Below are 12,415 nucleotides of genomic sequence, written 5' to 3'. Positions count from 1 at the left end.
AGACAGCCCGATCCCAGGATGGGTCCTCGGCCGGCTCGACTAGAAGACTAAGGGGGCGTCTCCCTGGCTTCCTGCGGCGTCGGTGGCGAGCTGAGGTGGAGGCAGGCTGCGGCAGACGGCGACAGTGGCGGCGGCGCCATGGCAGGGCTTGCAGGTACCGTGGCGTCAACCTGCTTGGGGCGGGATGAGAGGCCCTCCATGCGGCCGCGCCGCCATATTGTCCCTTCTGGGTCACCTTAGGCGTCGCCGGGTCCCCGTCACTGGGGTTTTCCTTCCGCATACCCCGGGAAGGCAGGGCGCCCCTGTCCGGCTTCAGGTGATTGCCGTGATTGGACCTAGCCTGGGCCTTGGGGGGTCCCTTCCCAGCCCGGAGGTGGGTCATAGTACTCCTGGGTGCTGGCTCTGGCCTTGTCCAAGGTCAGCGCCCTTGCAGGATGAGACAGGCAGAGCCGGGGGCACGGGGCTGGGAGCGCGACCACCATCTCTGCGGCCCCGGGTTCCACGGCAGGGTGCCCAGCTTGTGAGAGGCCTGTCACTCTGTCCCCATCAGTTTAGTTGCGTTGCTTTAGTTGCTTTTTTGTGGGGGGGGAGGTGGGGGGACGTGGGGGGGAGGGGAGAGAGGGTCTCCTGAGGCTCCGCTTCGGTGTCTGGGGTGATAGGCTGACGCTCTGCTAAGAGTCGCGGGCGCTTCTTACTCCCTCCAACTTTACATCAAGGGTGGACATCCCTTCCCTTTCCTTCTATAGACGTGGGGAGTGGCCCTCAAGGGCAGCTGAAGGAACGGAATGCCTGGCGCACTAATGGCCTGGAAAGGAAGCATGGGGGATGGGGGACAGTTGTTTTTTCCTTCCCCTTTCCAAATCTCCTTTAGTTTCCTTCCAGGCCTCCGTGTCCCATTTCATCGCCGAATGTTGGGAGATTGGGGTCTGTCCTCGGAAAGAAACAGCCTTTCTGTTTATAGGTTTGGATCGTCTATCCCTTTCAGGGAACTGGTGTGTTGGGGACGGCTTCTCTGCCCTGCCTGACATGGTCCAGTCATCCCGTCAGCCTTCTGGACGGCAACACCAAAGCTGGGACCAAAAAAAAGTTCCAGCTTAAGTGCTAATGCCAAGTGTTAGATCTTGTTTGCTTGTTTGTTTTAAATCAGAGACTAATTAATGTCAAGCAAATCTGTTAAAAGATTTGATCACGGGAAGCCTGGTCGGTTTCCAGTGACCAGGTCAATTCCATACCTGAAATTAGTCTTGTTAGAGTTGCTGCCAAAAACAGTTTAACCTTCAATCTGTAATATGTTGTTTCAAGGAGGAATCTGGGTTAGGCTGTCTTTTTTTGTTGTTGTTCTCCTATCTTTGAAACACATGCACTCCATTTCAAGCCTGTCCCTGTGCGATATACCAAGAACCACGCGTTGCCTGCCTCTCTGACTTCCTGCTCTGGAAATGCTCAGGAATCTGGATCCTGCTGGGGCATGCATGGGCCCTGTGGGAGGGCAAGTCGGGGAGGGGAGGATAAACAGGATCACTCCCAGGGAAGATGGTGACAACGTGTCTCTGGGGCATATAGAGGAAGTCAGAGGTTACTGGGGGAAAAGAGATAGTTGTTTGACTAGTGTTTTGTGTATGTGCATGAGTGCACACGTTTAAATCTCTGAGGGGGGGTGGGGGCGGTGGGGGGGGGAAGTTAACTGCAAATTCAGAATCTCCCTTTGGGGTGTTGGCTCCTGAGGAGATACACATTTCAAAATAGATATCTAGTAAATGGCTCACAGCAAACCTGCTCCCCGATCCAACAGTAATCCGTTGCCCAAGCTCAAGGAACTTGCCCCTGCCCTTCCCTGACAGCAGACATCCCTTCCTTCAGTGACAATTCAAATATTCCACAGATAAAGGTAACAGTGTCACATAGCACCCTGCACCCCTAAAAGTCAGGGTACCTAAACACCTCTGGACTTAACTTCAGTTCGTTAGGCTAAGAAACTAACATCCTGGAGTATTAGTCTCAAGGGTCTCTCACCTGTTGCTGGAGTCCCACAGCGCTATTCCCAATTCCTTCCCAACCGATCTGCTCTGTCCTTGGCCTTGTGGGGGCAAAGTCTTCTGGGAGCAATGATGGTTTAGGCAAAGGGGACATTCAGCACTGTGACTAAGGGCTGTGCAGTAAAACACTAGTCATTTTCAATTCTTCGCATTGCTCTCTATCAGAATAAAATGTTTAATGGTATAGTTTGTGGAAAAAATTTTATAAACAAGGTGTGTTTGGACCATCTAGGCATTGCATGGCATTGCACTGGATGGAAAGTGAATGCACTGTCTTCTCTGGTGGGTTAAGTTTGCTGCCAGAACATGAGGTTTTGTGGGTGGAGGATGCAAATGGGGAGTGGACATTGCACATTGAAGCCCACACGTGCAGGTGCAGGCCACCAGGGCAGCCCTTGCCTGGAAATCTGTCATCTCACCTTGCCACACTCACAGCCCTGCTGATGGACGGATGGAGGAAAAGGGCTTTGCCAAGATGATATGGAAAGCTCTGGGGCTACCAGGAGCCTCTTGTCTTCTAAGTGGGGGCACAGGAGGTGCTGTGTCCAGAGCAGCCAGCTCTTACCATGCTGCTTTGGCCTACCTCCCTGAAATCTGCTACCTTGTCACTTGGGCTGAGGTTAGAGCATCAAGAAGGGCAGTGGGGCTATGGGCATACCCCTCAAAAGCTCCGAAGGGAGGGTCAGCCTTCATGGAGAACACATGTTGGTATGTTCATGATTCTGTGGGTTTAGTGTGGAAAACCACAGAAACTCCCAGTTTTGAGGCCTGCCAAGATACGGGGTTCAGAAGGGAGGAGGTGTGGGCATTGCCTGCTAATGAGTCACACTGGGGCGAGAGGAGACCTGCCTCACCTTCAGGCTATGGTAGCAGCTATAGCCACCCAGCCTAAGAAAGATGAAATCTCAGATTGCACATCCTCTTCAAGTCCTGATGAGTCCTGATTGCCACTGCGATGGCAGTTTCTAGCGTGTTAGGGTTCACTGGCATCTCAGAGGCCCTCTTCGAGAGGGAAACTGGAGATGAAGGGTACAAGGTGACATGTCCAGGTTCCCTAGGCTGATTGATGGCAAAGTCAAGACCAGAACCGGGATCTGCACCTCCCCACCCCTATAATTCTCTGATACCGAATGAAGTTTTAGATGCCTTTAGAGGTGCTGGTGACTGGGCTAAGAAACTTAAGGGCTTGCTTAGGGGAGGGAAACATGATCAGGCTTAAGGGGGCAAGGTACTTTGTGCTCCAGAAGTATTTGTGACAGCTGTGACTAAGGGATTCGAAGAAGTGGCAGGAAGAGAGATTTATGGCCCTCCAACTCCCTCCCTTGGTGTTGACCCAGCAACAGGTGTGTAGTGACAGGGACACATAAAGCCAGAGACAAGGCTGAACAGGCGGCAGGGCCATTTGGTGAGACAGTCAGCTGACCCCGTGTAGAAAGAGCCCTGACTCACTGGGGAGTGGGAGAGGAAGACAAGTCCGAGGCCGAGCACTGCCCACCCTGACGTGATGGCAGGGGAGAGCCCAGGGCCACGGACCTGGTAAGCATCCCTAAGAATAAGGAGGCTGGTGCTGGGAAAAGCAGAAACCCAGTATTGGGGAGAGAGGTTTCTGGGGTGAGGTGGGGCCAGGAGACCCTGCAGAGTAGCAAGGTCAGGTAGATTGTCTTTGTAGTGGTCCTGGTGGATGTGGGGCCTGCAGCATTAAGCTGGGTGAAGAAGGCGCCATGCTGCACCTCTTATCCCATACTCATTGTCTAAGCCACTGTCCACCCTGCCCACTACTCATTTCTTTGGGGCTCCTGGATGGAGACCTGAAGTAAGGCTTTGTGTTCTGAAATCACCCCCTTGGTCCCTACTACCTCTTTGGAGGGCTACTCCCACCTTTTTCCCCTCCTCTCATCTTTCCCAAAGTGATACCTGCTTTGGCCCCTTATCCTAAGACCACAAGTAAAGCACCTATCCCTTTGGGGAGGGGGAAGTGGTCCCTTATTCCAGGACCACAAGTGAAGATGTCAGCCTTTCTCTTTGGGGAGAGGGGGAGATGGTCCTTTATCACAGGACAGCATTGAGATGGGGTTGGGTGTGTGAGGGGCCCAGCTTATTGCAATTTTGATGGCCCTCCTTTTTCCTCCCTCCCCCAAGCAGTGTGCCTGTTCCACAGTGGGCACATCAGCTGAGTCTTAGAAGTGCATGTTGATGCCGCTAAAGAAATCACAAGAGACAAAGTTTTGGCGCGCCTCCGCTGCACCGCAGGGTCCTGGGACACTGTGCGAGACAGGGGAGGTACTTTTTTTATTTTTTGTAGAGGTGGTCCCTGTCCTCCAGGAGCTTACAATCTAGCTGGGGAGACACAACTAATGCACACTTAAACAATCAGTACAATTAGCGATTACCACAATATTGACCACAACTGCATGAGACCAGGGAAAAGCAAGATCAGTGAGGGGCAAGGGGGGTTCAGAGAAAGTGTTTTAGTAAAGGTGGGATTCATTTACTTTTACTGCTTGAATAGTTCCAAATCAAGTGACACATTATTTTGGAGTAGGGTGGGCTTGGGAGGCAGTGAGGAGAAAAGGGGAATCGAGAGAGCAAATGCAGCAAGGCTGGAATGCAAGTGCCCTGGGCAAGGGACAGCGAGAGGGCCCCACTGTATTTCTTAACCACCCTCCTTCCTCAACTGTGCCCTCCAGTCCCGCCACACAGGCACGCGGTTGGTGCTGCACCAAGATTCAGGGCGTCGGCTGGCGATGTCAGAATGTCCATTCTGCTGGCTGGTGTGGTGTTTTGATTTCCATGGTGGGGCCTGCTGGCATGGCCCTGGCTTCGGGGCTGGGATGGTGCTGTCCCGACTTTGTCCAGATCAGAATGCGGTGCCTATGCCCAGATCTCAGGGGTCTGCTCCCCCTATCCCCCCTCCTCCCTCGACCCTGCCCCTTAGTGGGACCGGTGCAAAGGGGTTGGGAAGGGATCTGGTATCTTCGTCATTGTCGGTACTGCTTCTCCGGGGGTCTACTGGCCCCTCACTGACCTTGCCAAGTGCTCCTCTGGCGAGGGAACAGAGGGGACCCCACATTCCTGCGCGGCACTGGCTCCCGTGCTGGCCGAGATGCACAGGAGCACCTGATGATACGGCCGCCCAGGGCTGGGAGCTGGGGCCTCAGTTGGGGGCTCGCTGCCTGCGCTCCCCCAACACCTGCCGCCCGGTCCGCGACACCGTGTATGCCAGCTTCTGCAGGGAGTACCTGAACACCTGCGACGAGAAACCCAGGACCCACCCTTAGTGGAGAGCACCCACAGCATGTCTGTGGTGCTGCCGTGCCCACCCCCGCCCCACCCCCTGCCCCGCCCGCCCATCCAGCGTAGGCTGGAGAGGCGGGCGCGGGCGCAGCTTGTCCACGAGTCAGGGCAGCTGGAGCTTTTCCAACTGTGCTGAGAGCTGCATGGCGGCAAGCTGATTGGACCCACAACTTAGGTATACCTCACTTCTCGCAATGGGCTGTGTCCCTGGAGGATTTCGAAAAGCGAATCCTACCCAGTAAATGCAGCATTCCAGGAACACCTTGAAGGAAATATGCGATTCCTTTGGCAAAGGATTCCTTTAGCAGGGAATTCTTCCTGCAAAGGGAGCTTTTAGGGTAAATGATTTTATGGGCAAAGCGCTTTCTTCTGATTTATCTCTTTTTACACAAAGCGCTTTTGCCTCTTTTTGATTTTTTTTTTTTTTTTTGTAAAGCAATTGTCCTTTTTCGGAAGTGCTTTTTTTCCCCTTCTGTTTTTCTCTCGAGGGGCTTTTTCCTCTAATTTTTTTCTTTAAAGCGTTTTTGCCCGATCCATTTTTTTCCGTTAGCTCCCTTGTCTAATTTTTTTCTGCAGTGCGTTTTTAATCTAATGCATTTTTTTCTGCCAAGTGCTTTTCTCCGATTTATTTTTCCTGCAATGCGCGTTTTTCTGTTTTCCTGTGAACTACTTTTTCTCTAATTCGTTGTAGGGTTTTTTTTTTTTTTTTTTGCGAAGTAATTTTTATTTTTTCTGAGAAGTGCCTTTTTCTAACTTATTTTTTGTTCCACCCCCGCAAGCGCTATATGTTTTTTTAAATAAAATTTCTCCGCAATGCGCAATTTTTTAAGGTGGAAAATTTTCACTCTGCGAGCTGTAAAGTCTTGCAACACAGTAGTGCCCCGCCTCCCTCCTGGGGTCGAGTCCGGGTGTAGCGGGTTTTTCTTACCGCGTAGGTCGCTAAATGCCTGGGTGATCGTCCGCAGCGGTCGCCCGCCGCGCCCCGAGTCTTTGTTCCCGGGCAGGCGCGGGCGCACTAGGGAGGGTCAGCGCGAGGAGGACAGCGCAGGGAATGGGCAGGGGGCGCGCGGTGCCGGCAGCGGCACTTGGGCAGGCAAGGATCGCGGCAATCGGAATAGGACGGGTCCGGGAAGCGGCAATCGCGACGCAGTCTTGCGGGTTCTAGGGGCGCGAGTTGGGAACCCTCTCCCACCCGAAACCCCGTCAGACTTACCTGCAGCAGCACGCGGAAGATGTACCAGCCGATGATGAGCAGTTCAGCCGAGGCCGCCGCCACTGCCGCCATGGTTCCAAGAATGGTAGGTGGGTGGTCGAGAAAGAGGGTTTGCCGAGATCCGCTGGTCTCGGAGTCCGCTGTTGGGCGCACTGCCGCAGCCGCGGTGGCCGCGCCTTAAGTACCCGCTCGCCACCTAAGTGCGCATGCGCGCCTTGGGGGGTGTTTATGAGGAGGGGTGGCTGGGGGCGCTCCTCATTCGCCAGGAGAGGAAAAAAATCATCTGCTCTTTCCATACCGACCCCCGCCTCCTGAGTTCCATCTTAGCCCCCTTCCAGAAGATTCCGCCGTGCTTGCTTTTGGATTTTGCTTTAAAATGGAGGGGTACCACGACTCTGGGTAGAGTACAGGGCGAGAATGGGGGTGCAGGTCTTAGTGTGGCGCCCTTCTCCCCAGTCCCTGGCCTGCAAATTTGAGCTCAGTCTCCGGTGCCACTCCAAAGCCTACCTTGGGGATGGATGGAAAACCGAAATTAGGGAGGGGTCATCTGCCCCATAGAGCAAAAAACGTGGTGCCCCTTTCAGAAGCTTTGGCATAATAGGCCCGTGCTCGGCGCTCTTTTCCTAATACTGAATGAGTTTTAAGCCCAGGTCCTCTGCTTCATGAGGGTGCCTGAGCGCGTAACCCGTCTGATTCTTTACATCTCTCTTACGGTAGCGAGGAGATGAGAATCTGCGGTGGAGGTCGCTACTGTAGGGAGCTGAGCCAGAGCACTGCGCTTTGGGCGCAAAAGCAGTAGTCACCCGGTATCTGTGGGAGGGATACAGGAAGGATTGGCGCCCTTCGTATGCACGGAAGGAATGAGCTCTACGGAGAAGTGGTTGGAATATGCTCGGGGACAGTTTTCTGCTGGACAGGTCGTTTCGACCTCTGTCTTCCGCTCCCCTCCCCCAAGCCCTGGTAGGTCGGCCTTAGCCAGTGGGGTTCTTTGTACCCGTTGCGCTGTGCGGCTGGATCACCGAACGGGGTTACGCTACCGCTACCGGAGGGTTGTGGCTACCGCAGCCCCGTTTCCAAGTGAGGCGGGTCCCTTTTAGACCGCCAGTCTTGTGGGTCCCTCGCACAGCGCGGATTTTCGGGCGGGAAGACCGGAATGCGGTTTGTGAGTGTGGTCCCCGCGCACCGGTAGCCAGCCGAAAGCACCTCTTTCCAGCAAGCTGCCTGGCCCAGGGACCAACTGGCATTTGCCCCTATGTGGATAGAAAATTAATTTTCATTAAAAGCTCCCAGAGGTCAGGTTCTATACAGTGCCAGCAGCAGATGGAGGTGTAATGATCCAAACGAGTTCAGTTTGGACAAAGTAGCATAGTGACTTTTTTTCTACATTGACTTTCGGAGAAGTTGGCAGATTCTGGCAAAGTGACGCCGGGCTGTTTGAAAAAGGCAAGCTTAGCCTAGGCTGCCATCTTAAAATATTTCGAGGCTATAGCTGCCTCAGGATCCTTTGCCTGTGGTCTGGTGGCCGGCAGTGCCCCGCTAACAGCTTTAACTCTGCACTTAGTGCCTGAGCACCTATGGCTGTGAGAGATGCTAGATACAGAACCCTGTCCTTACCACGTGGGGGCACAGCAGGGAGCCCTTGGTCGTCCTTTGGCAACTACTGGGCGGTATTGTGAGGTCTGGGCCCCTTGAGGACGGGCTGCAGCCCCAGGAGGCGATACATGATCTCTGCTGGGCAGGGCCCAGGCAAAGCCAGCCCACTGTGTGAAACCGTGCCAAAGAGCCCTCTCCCCGATCCCCCAGGAGAAGCCCCGGGGAGACATCTCAGGAAGCTTCCCGAATTAGTGACTTGGAGAGGAGTAGAACTTTCATGGGTGGGCAGGGAGGAAAGGGCATTTCACATTTGCTGTTGTTAACCATGATCCATTTTCCCAAATAAGTATACATTCTGTTCCTGTTTTTTTTTTCTTTTTCTTTTTCTTTTTTTTTTTTTTTTTTGTCTGTCTGTCTGTTCTTTGTCTGTTTGTCTGTTGTGTTGACTTTTCTCTTCAGGATCCCTGCTGCCTTGGTGATCCCGGGCTGACAGCCAGAGAGCACAGCGGCTCAGCTCCTGGAGAGTGAGGGTTGAAGAAAGCGGAGGGCAGCCGCCTGCGCCCGCTGGCTCCCATTAGGTCGGTTCCTGCAGCGGTGCCCGGCGCCTTGGTGAAGGCCCTGCCCGGCAGAGATCATGTATTGCCTCCAGTGGCTGCTGCCCGTCCTCCTCATCCCCAAGCCCCTCAACCCCGCCCTGTGGTTCAGCCACTCCATGTTCATGGGCTTCTACCTGCTCAGCTTCCTCCTGGAACGGAAGCCTTGCACAATTTGTGCCTTGGTTTTCCTGGCAGCCCTGTTCCTTATCTGCTATAGCTGCTGGGGAAACTGTTTCCTGTACCACTGCTCCGATTCCCCGCTTCCAGAATCGGCGCATGATCCCGGCGTTGTGGGCACCTAACGGCCTGCCCTGTTAGCTTTCCAAGGAAGCAGAAGACGGGAGGGGAGGCATTGACATAGGTCATAAAGCATTGGAGTTTCAAATCCCGCAGCCTCGCGGGTGTCACATTCCTGACGGCGCCTTTTTGGCCTGTGATGTTTTATCCTTACAATGTGAATAATGGCACTGACCGGTGCTTTTATTGTAAAGTCCTATAGTCGTGGGTGGTCTTGTGGTTGTGTGTGTTCTGTCCCCATCTAGGTCCTGGCTGGCCGCATGACCACCCCTCTCGCCTCATTACTGTGAGGAGTCTGGGTCCATCCTGGTCAGCTGCCCCAATGTGACCTGGGGCAGATAAAATGCCAGTCTCATTGTCACCTCTGTGACCCCTCCTTGTCAGGGTCTCCTTCCTTCCCAGAATGTTACTGACTCCTCAGTCCCTCTTCTGGTTTCCCTTTATTTCTCTTCTACCCTTTTCCTTTTTTGGGGAGTACCTGTCCAAGACAGGGCTCATTTTTGCACTTATCTCGAATTTGAAGAGATTGCTGACGCCCGAGAGCCTCGCTTTTTCATCCTTCTTTCCTTGTTCAGCAGGCTAGACAGAAACATGTCTTGACTGTTAGTTGTCCACAAATCTTCAGTATTTTCTCCACTTCATTTTTAAGAAAGGAAGCAACAGATAGATGTTGCTCTTTCACCTGGGTGTCTGGGCTCAAGCTTTCCCGCCCAGCCTCACTTCCTTTGCCCTTCCTCCTGCCTTTCTCAGCTGTCCCAAGGAGGGGGCCTCATTGTGTCTCCCGTGCATGCTCTGCAGCATTGAAGTATGGTGTGTTCACGTAGTTCTAGCAGTCCCCAGCTGAGTGAGTGGGAGAGTACCTGTGTGTTTCGTAACGGCCATGATCCCCTTGATAGATGTTTGGATATTTTTTGGTGTGCCCTGTGCGTGTGTGTGTACAAATACATGTGTATATTCCTTTTAAAGAAGCTTTATCGAACGTGTTCTGATTTTGAGGTTTAGCAATAGCTAGCTATATATGGTAGGTGCCGCTACAGTTTTTATTTAGCATGGGGATTGCAGAGTGACCAGCACACTGGACTCCGAGGTGGTTCAGACAAGACAGAGGGGAGCAGTGGCCATCATCCTCCCGCCAGGAGCTTCTTCGTTCCTGCGCATATAGACTGTACGTTATGAAGAATACCCAGGAAGACTTTGTGACTGTCACTTGCTGCTTTTTCTGCGCTTCAGTAACAAGTGTTGGCAAACGAGACTTTCTCCTGGCCCCTGCCTGCTGGAGATCAGCATGCCTGTCCTTTCAGTCTGATCCATCCATCTCTCTCTTGCCTGAGGGGAAAGAGACATGGGCCAGGCAGAGAACAGAACTGGAGGCAGTCCATCTAGGGAATGGGACTGTGAGGCCATACTTGTGAAACGTTTGGACTGCTATTCTAGAGCTTTTATTTGGTGTGTTCGTTGCACAGCTGTTTGAAATGTTTAATAAAGCTTTATAAACTTTACTTTGTGGTTTTATGTGGCTGCAGTCCATTTGGGTCGTGGTGTTGGATTTCGGAGTTGGTGGGGGGCAGGGGGAAGCATGGAGGGGCTGAGTCTTTGGCGCCAGAGTACCTTAGCCTGAAAATTTGATCTGCTTTCTGGAGAGCAGATGGTGGGGATGGGGGAGGGGGAGCAGGGGGCAGGACAGGCGGTAAACAGGAGGGAGTCTGAAAGTTTTCAGAGATGAGACATTTGCGTTTCTCAGCTCCCATGGCTTCCCGCCTGAAATTGTTTCCCTCCATAGGAGATTTGAGTAACCGATCCCTTGACAAACAACTTAAGACAGCTGGAGCTCTAATCATCAAGGATTTTTATGGTGCTGCTTTTGAAGTAAAAATAGTGAAACCCCTTATGGCATTTCAAGTGGAAAAATAAATAAGACTGGCTGTCCAACCAGCCGGATGTAAGGTGATGGCTGGAAGTGCCAAGAGTGGTGTGGTTCCATGTTGTAGGTATGCACGTGCTCCCATGGCCATGACCTTTGAGACAGTGTAGGCTAGTTTGTCAGGTCCTGTGCTGAGTATTCACCTCTGAATCTCCTTCTTCTAGAAAGCATGGTAGGAATACTGCCTGTCCAAGGCACAGGGCTGTCGTGAGGTTTTATTGAGTCACAGTCGTGAAGGGCTTTGGTAATTTCATAGAAGATCATCTGTTCTACCTAGGCTTTAAATTTGTTGCTATAAAATTGAGTATGGTTTTCTCCTGTTCACTTAAGTCTCCCCATTGTCACTTTATTCCTTTTTTCGTTCAAAACTTGCCAAAGATTTGTCTATTTTAGAGGTATTTTCAAAGAACCAAACTTTTATTGATCATATCTGCTGGGTAATTTTCTTATCTGATTCTTTTATGCTTTTATCTCTGAATTCTTCTTTTCTGTGTTTCTGGATAGATTTCGTGGTTCTGCAAAGTCTTGACAAGCTGAGGAGTCATACCTGGAAAGGATGGTTTGTTCAACAAACATTGAGACCCTGTACTAGGCTTGCTGGGGATTTCAGGGGCAAGACTCAGACCTGACTCTTCAGGAGCTCATGATTGTAGCCTAGTGGGAAGACTTAACAAAATAGACAATTGCAAATTCCAAAAACAAAACAAACAAAAAAAGGCTTTTGTGTCCCTACTCTCCTGTGGCGACACCTGGATGATAAATGAAGCCAAGATTATTGCTTATTTTGCTCTCCCTCGGAAAGCAGCTTTCTGTTTTAGGTCAAGCCCGCTTAAGAGTCACAAACAGGCCTCCCTCTGAAAGATTTGTGGCCCTTTCCAGCAGGGAGCCTGCAGCCCACCCCTTCCCAAGGTGACTGCCAAATCAGCATTCTGTCACCCCACAGTGCTTCCTACCTTGCCAGGCAACCACCCCCTCTTCCTGAACTGCCTTTTAGGAAAATGAAAAGTAGATACCTTTTCTGGAAAAGAGTAGGGGCAGCAGGCCTTAGAAAAACACACAGTTACATTGGTCACTGTGGCTCAGTGTGAAACGGTTGCCCACATGGTACCTAGTGACCACAAGACACCATAAGGCCTAGGTCTGGTCTTCTTTAGGAACTGGTTCTTACCCTGCTGTGGGCCCAGTTTCCAGAGAGGTAAAATGTGGTCTTTGGAGCAGACAGTTTTTCTAGTCCTAATATCCTGGGAGTTCTTTCTCCGAAGATCTAGGGTCTTCCTGGACCCATTTGAGGATGTTAGCTGGGCTCTGAGTAGGTGGCAGTGCACTTTCAGGATGGCATGGGCTTTATGCTTTAGTCAGTGTACCATGTGAGCCCAGGTACTTCCTCTGTCAGGAAGCTTCCCTGGATTTCTTCTCCCTGGGGATCTACTTGACTGGAGCATTTCACTCAGCCTTCTGTTGAGTG

General features: G+C 52.1%; 2 protein-coding genes across 7 annotated transcripts; one reads left to right on the top strand and one right to left on the bottom strand.

Moving 5' to 3' along the window:
- The first annotated feature begins 43 nt into the window (after positions 1 to 43).
- Positions 44 to 10,528, top strand: BLCAP (BLCAP apoptosis inducing factor). Of its 4 annotated transcripts, none has more exons than XM_530289.9 (2): positions 44 to 154; positions 8,596 to 10,528. In XM_530289.9, exon 2 carries the CDS (start codon positions 8,771 to 8,773, stop codon positions 9,032 to 9,034), a length of 264 nt encoding a protein of 87 aa, XP_530289.2. In that variant the 5' UTR covers positions 44 to 154; positions 8,596 to 8,770; the 3' UTR covers positions 9,035 to 10,528. The 4 variants fall into 4 exon arrangements, with proteins under 4 accessions (XP_530289.2, XP_016793388.1, XP_003953777.1 ...); XM_016937899.4 differs by lacking the exon at positions 44 to 154 and adding an exon at positions 215 to 316; XM_003953728.6 differs by lacking the exon at positions 44 to 154 and adding an exon at positions 215 to 373.
- On the bottom strand, positions 4,260 to 7,367 carry NNAT (neuronatin). 3 transcript variants are annotated; one of them, XM_063803334.1, is made up of 3 exons: positions 6,544 to 7,367; positions 5,512 to 5,592; positions 4,260 to 5,283 (listed from the first exon to the last, which is right to left on the bottom strand). In XM_063803334.1, the coding sequence occupies exons 1-3, from the start codon at positions 6,613 to 6,615 to the stop codon at positions 5,191 to 5,193; spliced, it is 246 nt and encodes an 81-aa protein (XP_063659404.1). In that variant the 5' UTR covers positions 6,616 to 7,367; the 3' UTR covers positions 4,260 to 5,190. The 3 variants fall into 3 exon arrangements, with proteins under 3 accessions (XP_063659404.1, XP_063659405.1, XP_063659406.1); XM_063803336.1 differs by having other exon boundaries at positions 4,929 to 5,283; positions 5,517 to 5,592; XM_063803335.1 differs by lacking the exon at positions 5,512 to 5,592.
- Positions 10,529 to 12,415: the final 1,887 nt, after the last annotated feature.

Source organism: Pan troglodytes, chromosome 21 (genome assembly GCF_028858775.2).
Source record: "Pan troglodytes isolate AG18354 chromosome 21, NHGRI_mPanTro3-v2.0_pri, whole genome shotgun sequence".
NCBI classification, from domain to species: domain Eukaryota; kingdom Metazoa; phylum Chordata; class Mammalia; order Primates; family Hominidae; genus Pan; species Pan troglodytes.
Note: the sequence above shows the minus strand (reverse complement) of the source record. Positions and strands in the feature narration are given on the sequence as shown.

Bases quoted from the DNA above. Each gene is read 5' to 3' on its own strand.
- NNAT (XM_063803336.1), bottom strand. From the start codon at position 6,615: ATGGCGGCAGTGGCGGCGGCCTCGGCTGAACTGCTCATCATCGGCTGG. The intron at 5,593-6,543 runs GTAAGTCTGACG...ATTTCCTTCAAG, and splicing joins TCTTCCGCGTGCTGCTGCAG to GTGTTCCTGGAATGCTGCAT. The intron at 5,284-5,516 runs GTGAGGTATACC...TTCTCGTCGCAG, and splicing joins GACACAGCCCATTGCGAGAA to GTGTTCAGGTACTCCCTGCA.
- BLCAP (XM_530289.9), top strand. From the start codon at position 8,771: ATGTATTGCCTCCAGTGGCTGCTGCCCGTCCTCCTCATCCCCAAGCCC.